Here is a 17,367-nt window from a genome sequence, read left to right as displayed (position 1 = left end):
TGAATGTGAGGCATCAAAATTCTTTCTGAATCTGAAATCTGACTTGATTTCTTTCTTCACTGTGTGCTCCATGTCGCAGCGGCGCCTGATTTGAGGGTTTAATTTTGGGTGGGGTCTAATTAACCCCAAATCTCCTCCCTGAGCCGTGTCCACCTCTTCCTCCCCCCCAGAACTCCCGCTACCAGACGTACCAGCGGATGTGGAATTACATGTACTCCAAGCAGCCCAGCGTCTTCGTGAAGAGCACGGAGGAAGGGATTGCGCGCGTGCTGAACTCCAACTACGCCTTCCTGCTGGAGTCCACCATGAACGAGTATTATCGGCAGCGCAATTGCAACCTCACGCAGGTCGGGGGCCTTCTGGACACCAAGGGCTACGGGATTGGCATGCCCGTCGGTAGGCAGTGAAGAACAATTCTAGTCCTTCTCAGCTGTCGGCAGAGGACCGGAGCGGAGCGTTCCAAAGGCTGCGCCGGCTCTAAAAGCCAACGTTGCATCTCACAGCTCTGCCCAGGGTCCTTTGTATTTCTTACCTGTTGCCCACGCTCAGAGCCAGATGTGTGAGACCCTGCTCTGGTCCAGAGCCAGATGTGTGAGACCCTGCTCTGGTCCAGAGCCAGATGTGCGAGACCCTGCTCTGGCCCAGAGCCATGTGAGACGCGACCGCGGCTCTTTCAATAATTCATGTGAAAGATGTCTCAGAATTGCTGCTTGTTTTCTGCATATCTGCTCTTTGCTGACTGTTTCCTTCCCAAACCGGTGTTTGTGCATCGTTTTGTGCTCCTTGTTTTAATCCCAGAAGTGATGTCAAAGCAATGCTGTTGCAGCTCTGGTAGTTTTTTAGTGTTTTAACAGCTGGTGGTTCTTAAAACTGCAGGACAGAGAGTTGGGCGATTCAGGGAATATCTCAGCTCCTCATCAGGTTTAACAAATGCAGGGGTTTTGTCTTTCAAATGGGAGAGCTCACAACAGAACGTCAGCACTAAATAAGGATTTAGTCGTTGTTATTCCAAACGATCCGCTGATCTTTTGGATGGACTGGAAGCCTCCTGACCTTTCAACCCTGGAATTCAGCAACACAAAGTTGAGGTGGATTACATAAGGCCCCCGTCACACAAACAGCCACTCTAGTTTAGAGAACATGGGTAAGCTTGTAAAGTCACAGCAACCTGATCAAAGTGAGTACAAATCCCTACCTTCAGGGCTAAATTTGTTCTGACATTGTCTTGTTAAACAGTGAAACCGTAGCAGATAAGAGGAGCAGAAAGCTGCTGGCTGGGACAATAGTGCAGAGTTACTGGGAGAAGAGCAGTCTTTCCCACGGCCCTTCCTGGGGATCTCTGGAGGCAGACAAGGATTTCTTGTAGCAGACAAGGATCTCTGGAGGCAGACAAGGATTGTTGGTAGCAGACACTGGGACTGCAGACTGCAGCAGAGCTCCATGCCCAGCACAGGACTGAGCTCCACCATGGACATTTGGGCTTCCATGATCCTTGGGGTCCTCCCAACTCAGATATTCTATTCTGTGAGCACTTTGAGGGAAGGAGTGTTTGGGAAAGGTTGAGGTTGGAGGTGGAATGACCAGAGAGTGACCTCCAAGGTCTGCAGGAGCAGTAATTCTGAACTGCTCATTCAAAACCCAAAGCTTCCCTTGTCATAAGCCTTTTCCAGTGGCCTGTGTGGGTCCTGGTGGCCAGGCAGAGTCACCTTCTGCAAGTGACACTAACCAGGTGACATTCCCAGTGGGAAGGCTGCAGTTTTCCATGTTTTACGTGGACTGCCACCCCCTCAAAGCACCCAGAGGGGAGCTGTGGTCGCTGGGGTGTGGGGTGAGCGGGGAGGATGGTGATGGGGAGGATGATGATGGGGAGGAAGGTGAGGCCCTACCACGTCCCTCTCACCCTTGCAGGCTCAGTGTTCCGCGATGAGTTCGACCTGGCCATCCTCCAGCTGCAGGAGAACAACCGCCTGGAAATCCTGAAGCGCAAGTGGTGGGAAGGAGGGAAGTGCCCCAAAGAGGAGGACCACAGAGCCAAAGGTAAGCCATGCCACGTGACTTTTACTAGATTTTTCAGGTATTTCATACAGTGAAAATACATAGAAATGTATTGGGTCAGTGTTCATTGGGCCAGAGTTGAGCAAACCCCTAGTATTCAGTTTCCCATTGGATCTGAATCTCCTCGCCTCTGATGTTAATTAGATTTTTCATTCTTCAGTTTTCCCATCCGTCTTTTCTGGGCCAGATATCTTCACCCTTGCTGGAGGTAGATGTTTGTAGATAGTCACTGATGTCCTGCTGATGTTCTGCTGATAGCTCTTTATCTTTTGGGTTCCCCCAGTCTGTTGATATGCTGAGTCCACCAGACCTCACCTGGTAGAACAATGCCCTGGAGAGAAACCTAAAATTCCTTTTCCCAGGGTAAAGACCAACAGAACCCTTTGACTAAAGCTATACAAAATTTTTAAACTTGTATAATTTCCAACACCCCCAAAGGAGCAGGCACAGAAACAGAGGTGCAAGGATGGACACCCAGCTGCACATCTGCCACGTTCTCTGCCTGGGATTCACTTTTTCCCTTTCTCCTGACCTGAGATTCCTTCCCTCTCAATTCAAGGAGAAAGCCAAACAGCTCCGCTGTGCCTCACGCTGTGTGTTTTTGCCTGGGGCACAGATAGCGGGAACAACCAAATGACAAATATTGGAGGCATATGGAGGGTAAATTAGCTTCTAATGAATGTCTGGGAAAATGGATGGCTAAAGGGATCAGACCAAAATCCTGGGTTCCTTGAAGGGAGATGGATCTCCACCCCAGGCCCGCTGGTTAATGGCTCCAAGTGAAAGCATCTCTTAAACAGCCAGGAAAAGGGACACAAGGACTTTATTAGTACATTTGTAAACTGAGGAGCAAATTCTTTTGGGTAATGCTATGCAAATTGCCATAAAAGCCACCACATTAGGCTGATGTCCCAGCGTGAGAGCAGTTGCCAGCTTAACACAGTTGCTGCATTTTTTAGTTTTGGCAGCCGCCCTTCCCTCAGCAAGTGTTTTCTGGGAGGCCAGCAGGTCCCCCAGTTAAAAGCACAGCCTTGTGACCTTTGTGAGAGCAGAGAAAAGAGCCCAGGCAGGTCTGGGGAAGCTCTTTTGGGGTTTTTGACCTTGCAGCAGGTGTAGGTGTGTGTCTGAGCAGTTCCTGATGGGATCCCAGGGGCCTGGGAGGTGATGCTCATTTTTGGGCAGTGCTGCTCCACAGTCAACCACAGCTATTAATCTCCAGGCTGAAGGTGTCACCTAGTGTAAGACATCAGGTTATTGCTGTTAAAGGAGTCACTTTTGAAGGTGAAAAGGTTTTTTTTTTCCTCCCTGGACTGTACAAAAAGCAACTTCACAGTGGAATCTAGGCTGGGGGCTGTTTTGAGATGGCTTTGGAAGGGGAAAGCTGGGCTGTTCTGGCACTACCCAGCACAATTTGTGTCAGTTTTTGCTGCTGGTTTGCTCCCTATGCCATGGCTCAGCTCCTTAGTTTGGGAAATGAAGAATTTCTTTCCTTGCATGGAGGAAAGAAATACCTGTCAGTGAGCTTGGGTGTTTGAGGTGGCACAGAGACAGAAGGATGTAGAGAGAGATACAAACCCTAAATTCACACTTGTGAGCTGCTGGGAGGAGTGGATGGCCTTTACTTTTGGGTCTAAATTGTGATTCCAGGCTGTGTTTTGTGGCTTGCCATTGCTGTGGAAGCATTTCTGCAAAAGTGTCTGATTTACAGACTCCCTGGATTGCTCCGGGGGTGGTGCCAAAAGAATGACAGAGGAGGAGGCAGAAATGTGACCTCCTCAGTTTTAGAACAAAACAGGTCAGCGATTTACAAGGATTTTGGTGAGGTTTTATGTCTAAAAGCCAGGCCGAGATTAAGTCAATAAATCATCGATTCTTACACTTTGATTTAGCGCTACAGGACGGAGAGGAAGATTTTTATGGATGTTCTTGTTGAGTAATGGCCTTGTACAGCCAACCCAGTGCAGAGCACATGTTTTTTAGTAATCAATCCAATCAGGGACTCAAACACAGGACAGAGGAGCCACATCCCAGGACAGCAAATGCTGAGGTTGGCTCATCTCACAGGCAGATGGAGACACAGTTTTGGGGACCAGGGCTGTGGTGGGAAGTGAGGAGACAGCCTTGGAGCATGGGAAGCTCAGGTTTTTAAGGGATGGATTTTCCTTCCAGCTGGTGAACTTCCTGGAATGCAGGCTGGGTAGGCATGGTGGTCATCCTGTAGGAAGGGAGTTGTCCAAGGGAGGTGGGGTGAATTACCCCTTGGAAGGGGCTGTTCCCTCCTCATGGGCCAGGGCTGCTGGGCAGAGAGACCCAACCCATAACCAGGTACCCCTGGGTGGCAGGGACCCTGTTTTGTCACCCTGTAGTGTGACACAGCATCCTGCTGCTGTTTGGAACCTCTCCTTCCCACTGCAATCCAAGCAGCTGGAATCATTTTCCTGCAGCACTTTGTGATGCAGTCATAGGAGCTTTTCCTGGTGCCAGCTTCCTTTAAAGCATTTCCCTGTCTCCTTCATCCCTGCTCCTTTGACAACCTTTCTCCTCTTTCTTCGCAAAGTTCAAATAATTATTGAATAATTTGCAGGGATTAATGTGCCCCATTGATCTCCCATTTTCCCCCTCCTGTTTTCCGTTTGTCCACAAATTGCTTTGTGCTTCCCCTCAATGTTCTGGCTGTTTATCTGCAAAATCATCATTTCTGAGAAGGCATCTTCGATCCTGCAGTGATTGCAAGTCACTCACTTGGCCATCTGAGTCATGCAGGGAGCTATTAATAGGACACTGCTGGCTCTGTGGTTTTGGTGCCTGGCTGGGCCTCTCCAATGCCAACAAAACAGCAAAACCTGGGGTTTCTCTGCAGTGGTACTTGAGATTTATGACGTATCTGCCTCTCCACGTTGTCTCCTCTGCTTTATTTTAGGCTTGGGAATGGAGAACATTGGTGGAATCTTCGTGGTGCTCATCTGTGGCTTAATCGTAGCAATTTTTATGGCAATGCTGGAATTTTTGTGGAGCCTTCGACACTCTGAACAGACAGAGGTAGGAGCTGGGAGTGTGCTGAGGGGACAGGGTGTGTCCTAGAGCATGTTGTGCACCCAGGCTGAGGAGCATTCCCAGCTTGGACACCTCAAATGTGTGAGCAGCTGTGGTCCTTTGGGCAGGGCCTAAAATACATGAAATTCTCATGCACTCCTACTCAGAGCAAGGCTGTAGGGATACTCCAAGGGATCACAGATGTACACAACATCCAGGCACTTTCCTAGAGATGGGATTGCTACCTGCAGCAGGGTTTGGATCATGTTGATGTGGGGATGCAGAACATGAGATGATAGGTGATGAGAGGCAGAGTTGGGTTAAATCAAGAGGAAATACCTGAGCATTGATGCCAAAAACCAGTGGCACTGAGTCTATAAAAATTTGGTGTCAGAATCATATAATGGTCTGGGTGGAAGAGACCTTAAAGCTCCCCCAGGGCAGGGACACCTCCCACCACCCAAACTCTCTCCAAGCCCTCTCCAATCCCAAACCCAGAGCCTCTGAGGGACTCAGGTGAGCAGGACACCTCCTTGTCCCCCGCAGGTGTCGGTGTGCCAAGAGATGGTGACGGAGCTGCGCAACATCATCCTGTGCAAGGACAGTTTCCACCCGCGGCGGCGGCGAGGCGGCGTGGTTCGGACTCGCCCCGCGCCGCCCGAGGAGCGCCGAGCGCGCAGCACAACCACGCTCAGCAACGGCAAGCTGTGCAGCGGCGGCGAGCCAGACCCCCTGGCACAGAGACTGGCCCAAGAGGCCGCCCTGGTCGCCCGGGGCTGCACCCACATCCGCGTGTGCCCCGAGTGCCGCCGCTTCCAGGGGCTGCGGGCGCGGCCGGCCGCGGGGTCGCCGGCGAGGAGCGAGGAGAGCCTGGAGTGGGAGAAGGCCACCAACAGCAGCGAGCCCGAGTAACGGGGTGGGGGCGGCGGGGTGGGACGAGAGGGTCCTGTTCCGTTTTACAGAACACGGACTTGTACAATGTCAACTCGTTTTTAAATCAATAGCAGTTACCCGGCTTCTCCGGAGCGAGGTGGACCTTGGGGTGGACGCGATGGCCGCGGGTTTTGGTGTTCACCGCGGCCCGGCGTGGCGGGAAGGAGGTCCTCGGGCTGGTGGGTGTCCAGAGGTTGTCTCTGGGATGGAGGGACAGTGGTGGGTGGCTGCTGTGGCAGAAATTGCCCACCCAGGGGCTGGAGGGGTTCTTGGAACTTCTCCCCCTCCGAGGTCAGGAGAAAGGACACTGGCGCTGCCTCTCCATCACTTCCTGGGGGATGTTCTCCAAGGGCAGGGGGTGGGACTTTTTATTTGCTGTGGATATGGGAAGGGAGGAGTCATTATTTTGGTTTTTTTGTTTAATTTTGGGGATGTCAGGACCCAGTCTCCAAGGCACCAGGTGCTGAACTCTTCTTCCTTTGCAGGGTGTGGCAGGTGGGTTGAAGGGGGAAGGGGAGGATGGGATGGGACATGCTCCCTGTGAGAAGCAGCATTTGCTGGAAGTCCATCCGAGGAGTTGTTAAAATTACATATATATAGAAATATATCTATACATAGATATATATATTAAAATGCCAAAAAAAGCAGCCAACAAACACAGTGAACTCAAAGAGGCCTTGAAACGCCTGGAATTTCAGGGGTTCTGTGTCTTTTGTTTCGTTCTGGGGTTATATTTTGATTTTTTTTTTTTTAATTCTTTCCCTTTCTGTTCTTGGGATGCAGCTGGGGGGAGCCTTTTGAGAGAGGTGAGGTGGGAGCAGGCGAGACTGGGGAGCACTGGGGGAGGCTGCCTGTCCCCACCAGCTGAGGGAGGAGGTGTTGGGACCCCCAAAAGTGTCCCTGGCTGTGCCCTGCAAGCTCCTGAAGTGACTCTGAGCTCCCCAAATCCCACGGAGCACCCTCAACTTCCAGGGTGAATTCCAGCCACAAAGCATTCGAGAAAACCATTAGCCTGGGATCTCATGTAAGGAAAATATTGACTTCCCTAGAAATAGCAGCAGCTCACCCTCTGCTCGGTACAGACGTTGGGGTTTACACTGGCGAATTTAATTTTCTGATTGAAAAAACAAATTCTATGCAATTTCTGGTTGTAAAGGGAAAGAGATGACAATGGAGAGGGGCAGGGGAGATAAAGCCTTGAGTGAAGGTACATCCTGTTCTTGAATTGTTTTCTTTTCTTTTTGTCTTGAATGTACTGAAATAAAAGATGTCCTTGTATAATCATGCTTTTTTTTTTTTTTTCTTGTTTCCTTCCCTGTTCAGAGTCAGGAAAGTTGTGAGACAGTTTGAGGCCTGTCTGCTCAGGGAGAGACCCAGGAACTTGAAAGGCAAGAGGTTCTTTGGCTGTTGCAGTTCTCAGTGTGTTCACACCCGTGGTGTTGCTGTTACCTGTAGCTGGATGCAAAACAGGAGCCAAAAAAACAAAGGTCAATTTAAAAAAAAATAAAGCCCAAATAGCTGGTGGTGGGGGAGAACTCAGAACTGACAGCAGGGTGAGCAGGGATGAGGTTCCATCCTCCCCAGACCTGCTGGTTGGAGTCCAGGATGACTCCAGCAGGTGTTTCTGAGGAGGATGAGCAGGGAATGAATGGGGTGTGATTATGGTGATGGGCACAGTTGGGTGGTTCTGGTGGTTCCAGATGTTTCTGAGGAGGATGGGCAGGAAATAGGGTGCAATCCCTGGTGATGGGCACAGCAGGGTGGTTCTGTTGTTCACCAGGGTGAGAGGAAGCTCTGCCTCCCATTGACTGTAAAACCTGCAAGGAGAGGATTTAGAGCTTGTTTTGTGGGATGTGGTATGAGATGTTCCCCGAGGTCCTTCCCAGCTTTCACATCTGTAAATCCACAGGATGCTCCCCTCTCCCTGATTTTAAACAGAGCAGTGAGATCAGGCAAGGCTTCCCCAGAGCCATGGGATTGGAGAGGCAGATCCTCAGCTGAGGTAAGTCAGTTCAACTCCATCCAGCCCTGCAAGGAGCCAGGCTGGGCTTTCAGAGCCCTGACAGAGACATCTGAGAGTGCCTGTGTTGTGCTAAAGGCCAACATGTTTTTACGAGCCGCAGAATATATTCATCAAAAGCAAGCTGCTTTTTAAAATTTATTTACAGATTAGCAGAAGAAAAGGCTCCATGAATCATTTATCAGACCTGATGTTTTTTTTCCACCGCTTCCCTGCATTGAATAAAGAGAAATCTTGACAGAGACAGACATTATTCTGCATCTCCAAAGATCTTGCAGTCATCTGCTCAGACAGAGGATGTCAAGGAAAAAAATGATGAGAAACCACCTGGTTTCTCAGTGTCTTTGCTTTTTATCTCTTCTGTTAGCTTGCTCCTCCCACATGGTATTTTATATATGGGTCTGTATTTTAAGGAGATTTGTTTCACGTCCCTCTTGCCCTCTTCTCTCTTTCTAATGGTTTTTTTTTTTTTTTTTTTCTTTTAATGTTCAGAGGGTTTGCACTCAGAGCAGAAATGGACCTCAACGAGGAGGATAAAAGCTGCTGTCATTTAGGTGCTTTTTCTAATGTGCCTGTGTCCTGTATTTTCTGCTCCCTGGCAAATCCTTGCAGGTCCCACCCTGGAAGGAGCAGGCAGCATTATGCATGTGCAGGGTTTGTGCTCTCACACATTTTCCTGCCCAGATGGGTTTACATCTCATATATTCCCTCTCCCCCCAGGTTTTTTTTTTCCCTTTCCTCTCATCTTTGAAACTATTGTGGGGCTCTTTTGCTCAGCCAGCCCCGATGCTAATGCAGTTCAAGATCTGGAGTAGTTTGCCACGCAAGAGGCACTTTCCCAGTATTGCTGTCTCCTGATAAACCCCGAGTAATTCTAGTAAGATATCTCTGCGAATTCCACCGGGAGCTAAAGATTAGATCAATTAAAATGTAATACTTTGCTTTATCCACTCTAACCAGAGTGTTCAAGCCTCCTGCTGCCCTCTGTTTCGGGCTCACGTCTCTCCCTGCCCTGACAGCCAATTCTCCAGCCCTGGCTCAGCCTACAGCAGCCTGGCAGCTTCCTAACTAAAAGGCCTGGAATCTCTCCTCGTGGGCTAAAACCCGTGTTTGTGTTGTTTTTTCCAGGCAGTTCCATTTTCACCTAATGATAAAAAGCTGTTTTCTCCCCAGAGGTTGCATGGGTGAAGGTATTAACGAGGTCTGGACTAACCTGGGGGCATTTCCTGAGCTGAGCTGTGTACATAAAATAGAAAAGGGTTGTTCGGTGAGCACAAAACCTTGGGAAGAGAGATGCTGAGCTATAAATTATAAAACAGACACTAAGCCCTCCGTGGTCCTGAGGCAGGAATCTTTTTAACTATTTCAGATCCACAGGAATCTTCCCTGCTTCCTGCCCTTCTTCTTGAGCCCTCAGTGCCTCACCAGGTAAGTGACCCAGAAGGTGGAGGGAGATGCACAGGGAACAGAACAGCTTTTTTTTTGGCAGAGATCCTGAGTTGTGGAGAGGGTCTGGAAGAGAGTGTGAGTCCCAGGGGACTGGGAGCTGCAGCTGTGGGGTGACTGGGATAGACTCAGGAATGTTGCTCACTGGTTTGGGTGGATCTTGGGTGATGGCTCTGAATGGTAAAACAGAAGGGAAAGAGAAGGGAGCTGTGGGATCTCATTTTCTAAGTTTATGAAAGATCAAATAAGCAAAGATGGACTGGTTTGGGAGGAAGCTGTCACAACCTGGCTGTGAAAAGCCTGGTCTGGGTGATCAAAGCCCCTCCATCACTTCAGTTTCATTTAGCTCTGCAGTTAATTACCTGCAGGTTGGTTTTTCTCTCTTCTGCTTCATCCAATGAAAGTGATGGAATTTCTCGCAGTGACTTTGGCTAGAGGGGAAAAAGCAGCACTGCCCATCAGGAGGAGAGGGAGGCACCACTCCAGGGTGAGGGGAGCAGCCCCAGTGTGGGCAGAATCAGGCAAAATGAACAGCAAACTGCCACCAGGAATGGTAAAAAGTGAGTCTGGGCTGTCGTGTGACACTCAGAAATTTGCTGAGGATCTGAGAGTGAGGGAACATCACGTTTGCCTGGAGTGAGCAGGGAACAGCTCAGCGAGCCCAAGAACAGAGCATAAAGCACCCACAGTTCCAGAAACCCCATCAGAGCCTGATGGCCACTAACTGATTGCAAACACAGAGCTGAACTCTTCTGGGCACAAAGTGGCTCTCATGAATGCAATATAAATAGGCTCTGCTGGAACCCAACACCACGCTGGGAAAACCAGGCTGTATCAGCTGCCTCGGACAATGGGCAGGTTTGTGCATCTTCCAGGGAGGGTTTATCCCCTCCAAGGGGGGATCTGCTGTGTTCCAGGTGAGTTATGAGTCTGGTTTTGTGGCAGGGCTGCAGCATTTCATCCCAGGGAGCATTCCAGCCAGCTCTGGGTGATGGGGATGTGTGGCTCTCCATCAGCAGCACAAAGAGCCACACAGCAGCACCTCCCTGAGAGCTCTGCTGGGGCCAGAGCCCTATGAAAATGAAGGCAGCTTAATTAACAAAGGCTTTCTCCTCTGCTGCGTTGAGTCTGCAGTTATCAGTGTAGCTGGCAGTTCTCAAAGACTGAAATGACAGTAGTTGGCTGTAAAAGAGATAACTGTCAGATTAGCTGGGACATATCTCTGCCGAGGTTTTCTATATCATACCTATCTTGAAGCATCTCCATGTATCAAAGGGACTGGTTGGCCATTTGCCTCCACAAAGTACCCTTTCCACCGTGATAAATAAGGCTCTGTTACAAGGGAAAGGCCTAACATTTCTTGTTCCTTGACTCAGGCTGGTTTGGAGCAGCATTTTCTGTGCTTTGATCAATATGTGGAGAAGAATCTGTTCTGTTGTTTTGAGTGTTTGATGTATTGAGTGTACGGTAAAAGGGACAGAAAATGTCTGTTGGGGGGTAAAGGCAGGGAGAAGGGACATTTCTGGCAGGTTCTTCACGTGGTAAGTGGGATTTTCACTGACATTGGTGAGGAAAAGGCAGTTCAGACCAGTATGGGTGAGACACATGGTTTTTTTTAAATTGTTGTCTTTCATCTTTCCCTGTAACATTGATTCCTAGAATGGTTTAGGTTGGAAGGGACCTTAAAGGACCTTTTTCCATTCCCTTTCCATGGGCAGGGACTCTCTGCCTTCCAAGGACCTGTTTCTTTGCTGTTCATCCCCAAATACTTTTCCTCACGTTGCTCAGTCTCAGAAAAAAGGTCTCAGCCTGGCTTTTGCCTGAAGTCCCAGGAAATGTTCCTGAACGGAATCCTCTGGTTTTCCAGCTCTTGCTGAGCTGAGATTTAAAGCAATTCCTTTCAAAGCCCGAAATGAACACAAATGAGGGGAAAGAATCAGGGGAGGAAAAGAAGAAAGACCTTTTTATTCCCAGGCGAGCTCTGAGATGTCTGAGCTGCAAGCCTCAGACTGATTGTTCTTGCAGAGTCTACAGCAAAGGCTCCTGTGTGCTCATGAGCACAGCCAGGGAGGATGCTCTGATTGCTGCTTGCTGAACTAAACTGGAACAAGGAGGTGAACACACAGCCTCTGGTTTTATTGAACCACTGCTCAGCAGCCTGAGCCCTCAGACAGCTGAGATGGAGCTCAGGATGTGGTAGGCAGCCAGACGTGAGCAGGAGGTCACCAAATGTCTGTGGTGTGAGGTGCTGGGAGGCAGGCTGCTCTCCTCTGGGAGGAAGGTTTGTCTGCTGGTTGTTTCTGATGCTCCTGGCACTCTGTGACTGGGTCAAACAGATGGATATTTCTGTTTGGAGATAGGCCTTGAGTGGAAAAAGGGAGTTTTGTCAGGGAATGTCTTTGAGGAAGAAGTCTGTTGTTTTAGCAGGCATGATAGTTACTCTGACCCATCTATTTCATCCTAATTCTCCCCTGTGAACACTCTACTATTATTTTGGAGTGAAACCCCACTGCTTTGAGGTTTGTTTGTGACAAGATGACCTCCACAAGGAGCTGTTAGAAAACAGCAGCAAGGATGGCAATGCTGGGTGGCAAAAATGCCACCAAGCCACAGCAGGGACAGCAGAAGCTGCTGTCACAGCACTCTGAGCTTTGCTCAGGGTTATTTCTGGGTTATTTTCTGCTCTGTCCCAGCAGTGAGGGCAGAAGCAGAACTATCTCTGCACCAGTTTGCTGATCCATGACAAACTCTGGACTGAGCCAGCATCCCTTTCCTGCTTGGACTTTCTAGCCAGAGAGATAAGGATGAAGCCCTGCCAGGCAGAGGAAGGATGGGGCAGAGTTGGAGGTCACAACCACTCCCTGCTGATGCACCAGCAGCACTCACTGGGGCTTTGGGAATGTCACTTTTGCCACCATTCTGTAAAATGGGGGTGACCTGAGTACTTCCCAGCCTCACCCCATGTGCTAAATACCCTGTCAGGGAAGAGAAGTGGAGGGAAACCTTTGGATTGATGTATAGAAGTGGAGGGAAACCTTTGGATTAATGTGTAGGACTGGAGGAGGTCTGGCAAGGTTTAATCTGTTCCTGTTTGCAGAGGGCTCTGAGAGCGGGTGGAGATTTGCCAAGTGTTTGCCAACATTAATGGTTAATTATTACGAATTCTGGCAGCCCACAGACACAGCCAGCATCGTTCTCCGAGCAGGATCCAGACCTGTAATGGAGTTGTTACACACAGAAGATGGGAGCAGACAGCTTCTAGCTCTGTTCTGTCCTGTTCCCCCAGCCAAAGCCCCATTCCAAAATCAGACAGCAGTGGCATCTCTCTGTCTCATCAAAGCTACAAATCCAGGGCATTTGGCAGAGGGAGGCTCTGCCTTTTCCATGTCTGGGCTCATTTCTGTCTGCTGGTGGCCTTTTAGTCTGAGTGAACAGGATGGAAATGGCTCTCCAGGACGAGCTGTGTCTGGAGCAGGTGGGTGACATGCCAGGGACAGACCCAGAGCTGGCTGGAGAAGGGCTCTGGGCACAATCCATGCCCAGGCTGGGTCAGAGAGTGCTGTGGCACTTCCAAGTGTGAGGATGACACGCTGAGGGATCCCAGGAGAGGTCAGACGGGGGTTTTGGGGTCTCCCAACCACAGCAGGGCAGCTGCATCCTGCTCTGGGTGCCCAGGAGGATCCCCACGGTGCCAGGAAGGGTGGCAGCAGCCAGCTGAGCCAGCGTGGCCCCGAGTGGGGGAGATGCCATTTGCCAGACTTCATTTGCAGCAGCACCTGAGAAAGCTGCCTTTATCTAATAGTAGCCATCCAGAAAATGAAATCAACTGCATTAAAGGCTCAAGGTCCATTTGGTTCTCCGAGCATGCCTAGCAATTGCCAAATTATGAAAATGCAATAGATCTTGAGACTCCAGCGGCGCTGATTTATTTCTGATTTCTCCGTTTGAACGCACAGCCTCAATTTCCGAAAGCTGAAAGCTGCATTGTCCCAATCTTTTGGCCACTGATAATATTTTAGAATTATGGCCACGGAGAAATGTTTGCTCTAAAAGGTAACTTCAAGGTGCATTAGTCTGGGATAATTGACAGAGACTGAAGAAGTGATTTGGGAAGCGTTTATGCGGAACCAAAGATCCTGGTGAATAGTTACCTTAAATTAATGGTGTAGCGAGGAGCAGCTTGGGCTTGATCAGCTGGCAGTGGTGCTAAATGAAGTCAGGCTCTAAAGTTATTAGCAAAATATCTATGAAACAGCTCTGCTGTGGATTTATTGCTGGAGTCTTTAGGGGCCAAATCTGCAGTGTGCTCAGCGTTCCCTGGTTTGGGTGGGAGCAGGGAATGCTGAGCATCCATCAGGATTGGGTTCTGCTGGAGCTCAGGTCAGCGTGGCTAACAGGGCTCACACCTTTAACTCCCTTCTTAATCCCCAGATAGAATGAAAGGTCTTCTCTCAACACTTAGTAAATCTCCAATTTTATTTCTCATTATTAAATCATGGAATTGGCCATAAATGTTTAAATTAAGTGAAAGGAAGAGAGATTTGTGAGGAAAATTGAAGCCTCTTTGAGGAATTGAAGAATAATCTCCAAGGATGAAGAAAGTTGCTTTTGCCAGACCCAAAAGTGAAAGGATCAAAAAGCTACAGAAAAGAAATAGAAAATTGCATGGTTTAAATCCTCTCCCCTGCCCTCCCCCTGAAACCTCAGCTGTTTTTAATATAGGGAGAAGTATTCTGATAAGCAGCAGAGTCTAAAAGCTACTCCTTCCTCTGCTGCTGCCATTATCTCTGGGTGTGACCCAGGGAAATTCGGTGACCTCGGTGTCCCCATGTCCCCGAGTGTGACAGTGACACTCCTGCTCTGTGTGCAGCGAGACCTTTTGAATCTTATTAGTGGGAGCTGGGAATTAATTAGGTTTAGATGCATCACTCTGACTGGAATAAAGCCTGCTTTTTTTTTTTTTTTTTTCATTAGCACAGTGAGTAATTAACTGTTTGATTCTTCACAGACTGGGTTTGATTCTCCATCTCAGGTAATTTTTCAGGAACACATGGGGGTTTTTTTCACCCTTCAGACCAAATGACAGTGAAATGAGGAGTTTGTGGCTTGTATTCTGGATGTAACAGAGATTCCCTCCTGGCCTCAGGATGTGCAACTCAGACCTTGGTGACAGTGGGTGACATTAATTTGTGGCACATTAGAAACACGAGTGGTGGGGGAAGGCATGTGACAGGATTATTTTCAGATATTGAAGATGTTTTGCGTGCTGAGTTCAATCAGGTCCAGCTCTAGAAGCAGGAAAATAACTTGGATTTGGTGGCTCTGTCACCTCACAGGGACATTTCAGTGGTGTGAATGAGTGTGTGAGGTGTCACTGCTGGTATCACTTGCCCAGCCAGGCAGGAGGAAGGATCCTGATCCCAGTTCCCCCAGTTCCCATGGCCTGTTTAACCCCGGAGAAGTGGCTGTGGGAAAGAGGGGAACCTGCCAGGGAGGGGCCAGGGGTGGTAAAAGCTCCAGCAAGAGGATACTTGTGTGCCAGGGAGGAGGAGATCGACAGACATCAAACTTACTCCACTCGAACAATGAGACAGCCAGCGTGATAAGCACTCCGAATCTGGGTTAGCTTGGGCTGAATTCAACCTGCTCCCCGGAGGAGGAGGATTATATTTGGTTAACAATTCCCTGACCTGTCCAGTCTCCGTGGAAATGGGCTCTAAAGTCAGCCAGGGCCACAGTGGCCACTTTCTCACACTTGCAGCACTGACCCACTGGAGGTTAACACAGACATCTCTTCTATCCAGTCGATCTGTAATTATAGAAAGCAGCCCCTGCAATGTGTTTCAAATCGAGCTGTGGTGCCAGTTACCAGCTAGAGTATGCTCTGTCTGCCTGCTAGCAACTGAATAGCACAGGTGAGCTGTGCAAAAAGAAACCCAGAAAACATGAGGATTGTTAGGAAAAGAGTGTGGCCTCTGAATGCAATGGGATTCTTTATCTCGCTGAAACAGATACGAGAAGCAGAGGGGGAAGGAAAACCAAGTGGAGACAAAGCTGTGCCCAGAATGTATTGAGAGAACCAAATGAGCCGTTCAGAGCATGGGGAGAGGAGGTTTTTCAGGGAGTGTTAGCAAAGCAGTGCTCAGCTGTGCTGGCCTGCCTAGGAAGGAAATGAACCCAGTGTTGTGTCAACAGGGTAAAAAGGAAGAACACCCAAGTGCTTTTCTCTCTGTTAAAGGGCAGACAGGTCCATGCAATGTGTTCCAGCTTGGGAGGAGTGTGGGGGTGGCAGGGTGACACACAGCAGAGCTGGGGATGGAGATGGTCCATGTGATGGGCACTGTGGCACCTGGAAAAGCCCGAGCCCTGTCACACGGGTTAATTTGCCCCAGGACCTACAGCAGCGTGTCAGTCTGTCACAACCCTGCCTCGGGCAAGGCTGGGGAGTCAGGCTGCCTTTCTCCACCACAGTCCTGAAGAAAACGCCCCATGCTTTGTTTAAAAAGCTGCTGTGAGCCCAGTCCAAGGAGAAGCAGGGAATGGCAGACAGTGTAGCTGCATTTCAGTTGTGGTAATAAGTTTGGGCTCTGCTGATTAGCTCATTAGATTCTGTGACTAAGCCTGATACAGCTTTTAAGTTTGTAGCTGGGGCTAAAGGGATGTGCTGATGGCTCCAACTCTGGCAGTGGTCTTTTGCCTCTTGGGAGGGATATTTTCTACTGAGAAATCCTCAGTCCATCTGTTATAGCTCTGGGGGAATTGCCTCCTTGGCCTAGAATGAATCGAGTGGGTGCAAACCCACGATGTCAGCCCAAAGTGAGGCAGGAATCACCTGGCAGAGCAGGAGTTAACTCAGCCCCTGGGCTGGTGCTGAACACCTTTTGTTGTCCTGGGGCTGGGTGACACCCACAATGCTGCCATTGTGTCCTGCAGCCTCGAGCAGTGAGCACCACGGGGTGTGCAGGTAACAGGATAAAGCTGTCCCGATGCTGTTCCAGGCTGGGGAGATGCACTGCAGCCATCCAGCCATGACTAATGCAGCTCTCCTCCAACCTCCCTGCCTTTGCCAGGCTGTATTTCAGGCAGTTTGTGATTCCTGCCATGTAATCCTGGCAAGGATGGAGGTGGGGAACCAGTCTGGGTGGATTTGTCCTCATTCCCAGCATGATTTGTCATTCAGGCATGGAGTGACCTGGTGGAAGGTGTCCCTGCCTGTGGAAGAAGGGTGGGATGGGATGAGCTTTAAGGTTCCTTCCCACCCAAACCAGTTTAGGATTCTATAATTCTGTCCTTCCCTCTGAGGCTGTGACAAACCACTGGAGGCAGTGCCAGCACTGAGGAAACAGGAGAGAAATGGGTGAACTGGTCAAGAGCAGGTGGGCACTGCCAGCATGAGCAGCATCAGCTGCTGCATGAGGCAATACAGCCAATGCTGCTGACATTTTACATCCTGAACATGCAATCCTGATGGATTTGCAGGTTTTAGGTAATTTTATGTAGCTGAGGCTGCCCCTCCAGGAAGGACCCTGGGGGAAGAGGTAGTGCCATTCTGGGGCAACTCCTGTGCCCAGAGTTGAACCCCAGCATTGCAGGGATTTTGGCATCATCTCTCTGTGGCATCCCAGAGTCACAGACTGCGCCAGGGCAAAGAGACCTCAGTGGGTCACCTGGGCCTGCCTGCTCCAGCAGGGTCATCCCAGAGCACAGGGTTGTGCCCAGATGGTTCTGGAATGTCTCTGCACCCTCCCTGGGCAGCCTGTGCAGGGCTTGGGCACTGAATAATAAAGAGGTTCTGCCTCCTGTCCAGGGGGAATTTCCTGGCCATCAGTTCCTGTCCGTCCCCCTGGTGCTGTTGCTGGGCTCCCTTGCAGCAGAGCCTG

General features: G+C 49.7%; 1 protein-coding gene across 5 annotated transcripts in view; it reads left to right on the top strand.

Moving 5' to 3' along the window:
* Positions 1-7,302, top strand: part of GRIK4 (glutamate ionotropic receptor kainate type subunit 4) — a 176,719-nt gene extending 169,417 nt beyond the window's left edge. For all 5 annotated transcript variants that reach the window (XM_085081567.1, XM_085081565.1, XM_085081569.1 and 2 more), the window contains exons 17-20: positions 171-396; positions 1,909-2,037; positions 4,976-5,094; positions 5,635-7,302. In XM_085081567.1, the coding sequence (XP_084937693.1) occupies positions 171-396; positions 1,909-2,037; positions 4,976-5,094; positions 5,635-6,000 (840 nt within the window). In that variant the 3' untranslated portion in view covers positions 6,001-7,302. The remainder of the gene's footprint in view (positions 1-170; positions 397-1,908; positions 2,038-4,975; positions 5,095-5,634) is intronic.
* Positions 7,303-17,367: the final 10,065 nt, after the last annotated feature.

Source organism: Lichenostomus cassidix, chromosome 24 (genome assembly GCF_008360975.1).
Source record: "Lichenostomus cassidix isolate B80296 chromosome 24, HeHo_3.0, whole genome shotgun sequence".
Lineage (NCBI taxonomy): Eukaryota > Metazoa > Chordata > Aves > Passeriformes > Meliphagidae > Lichenostomus > Lichenostomus cassidix.
Note: the sequence above shows the minus strand (reverse complement) of the source record. Positions and strands in the feature narration are given on the sequence as shown.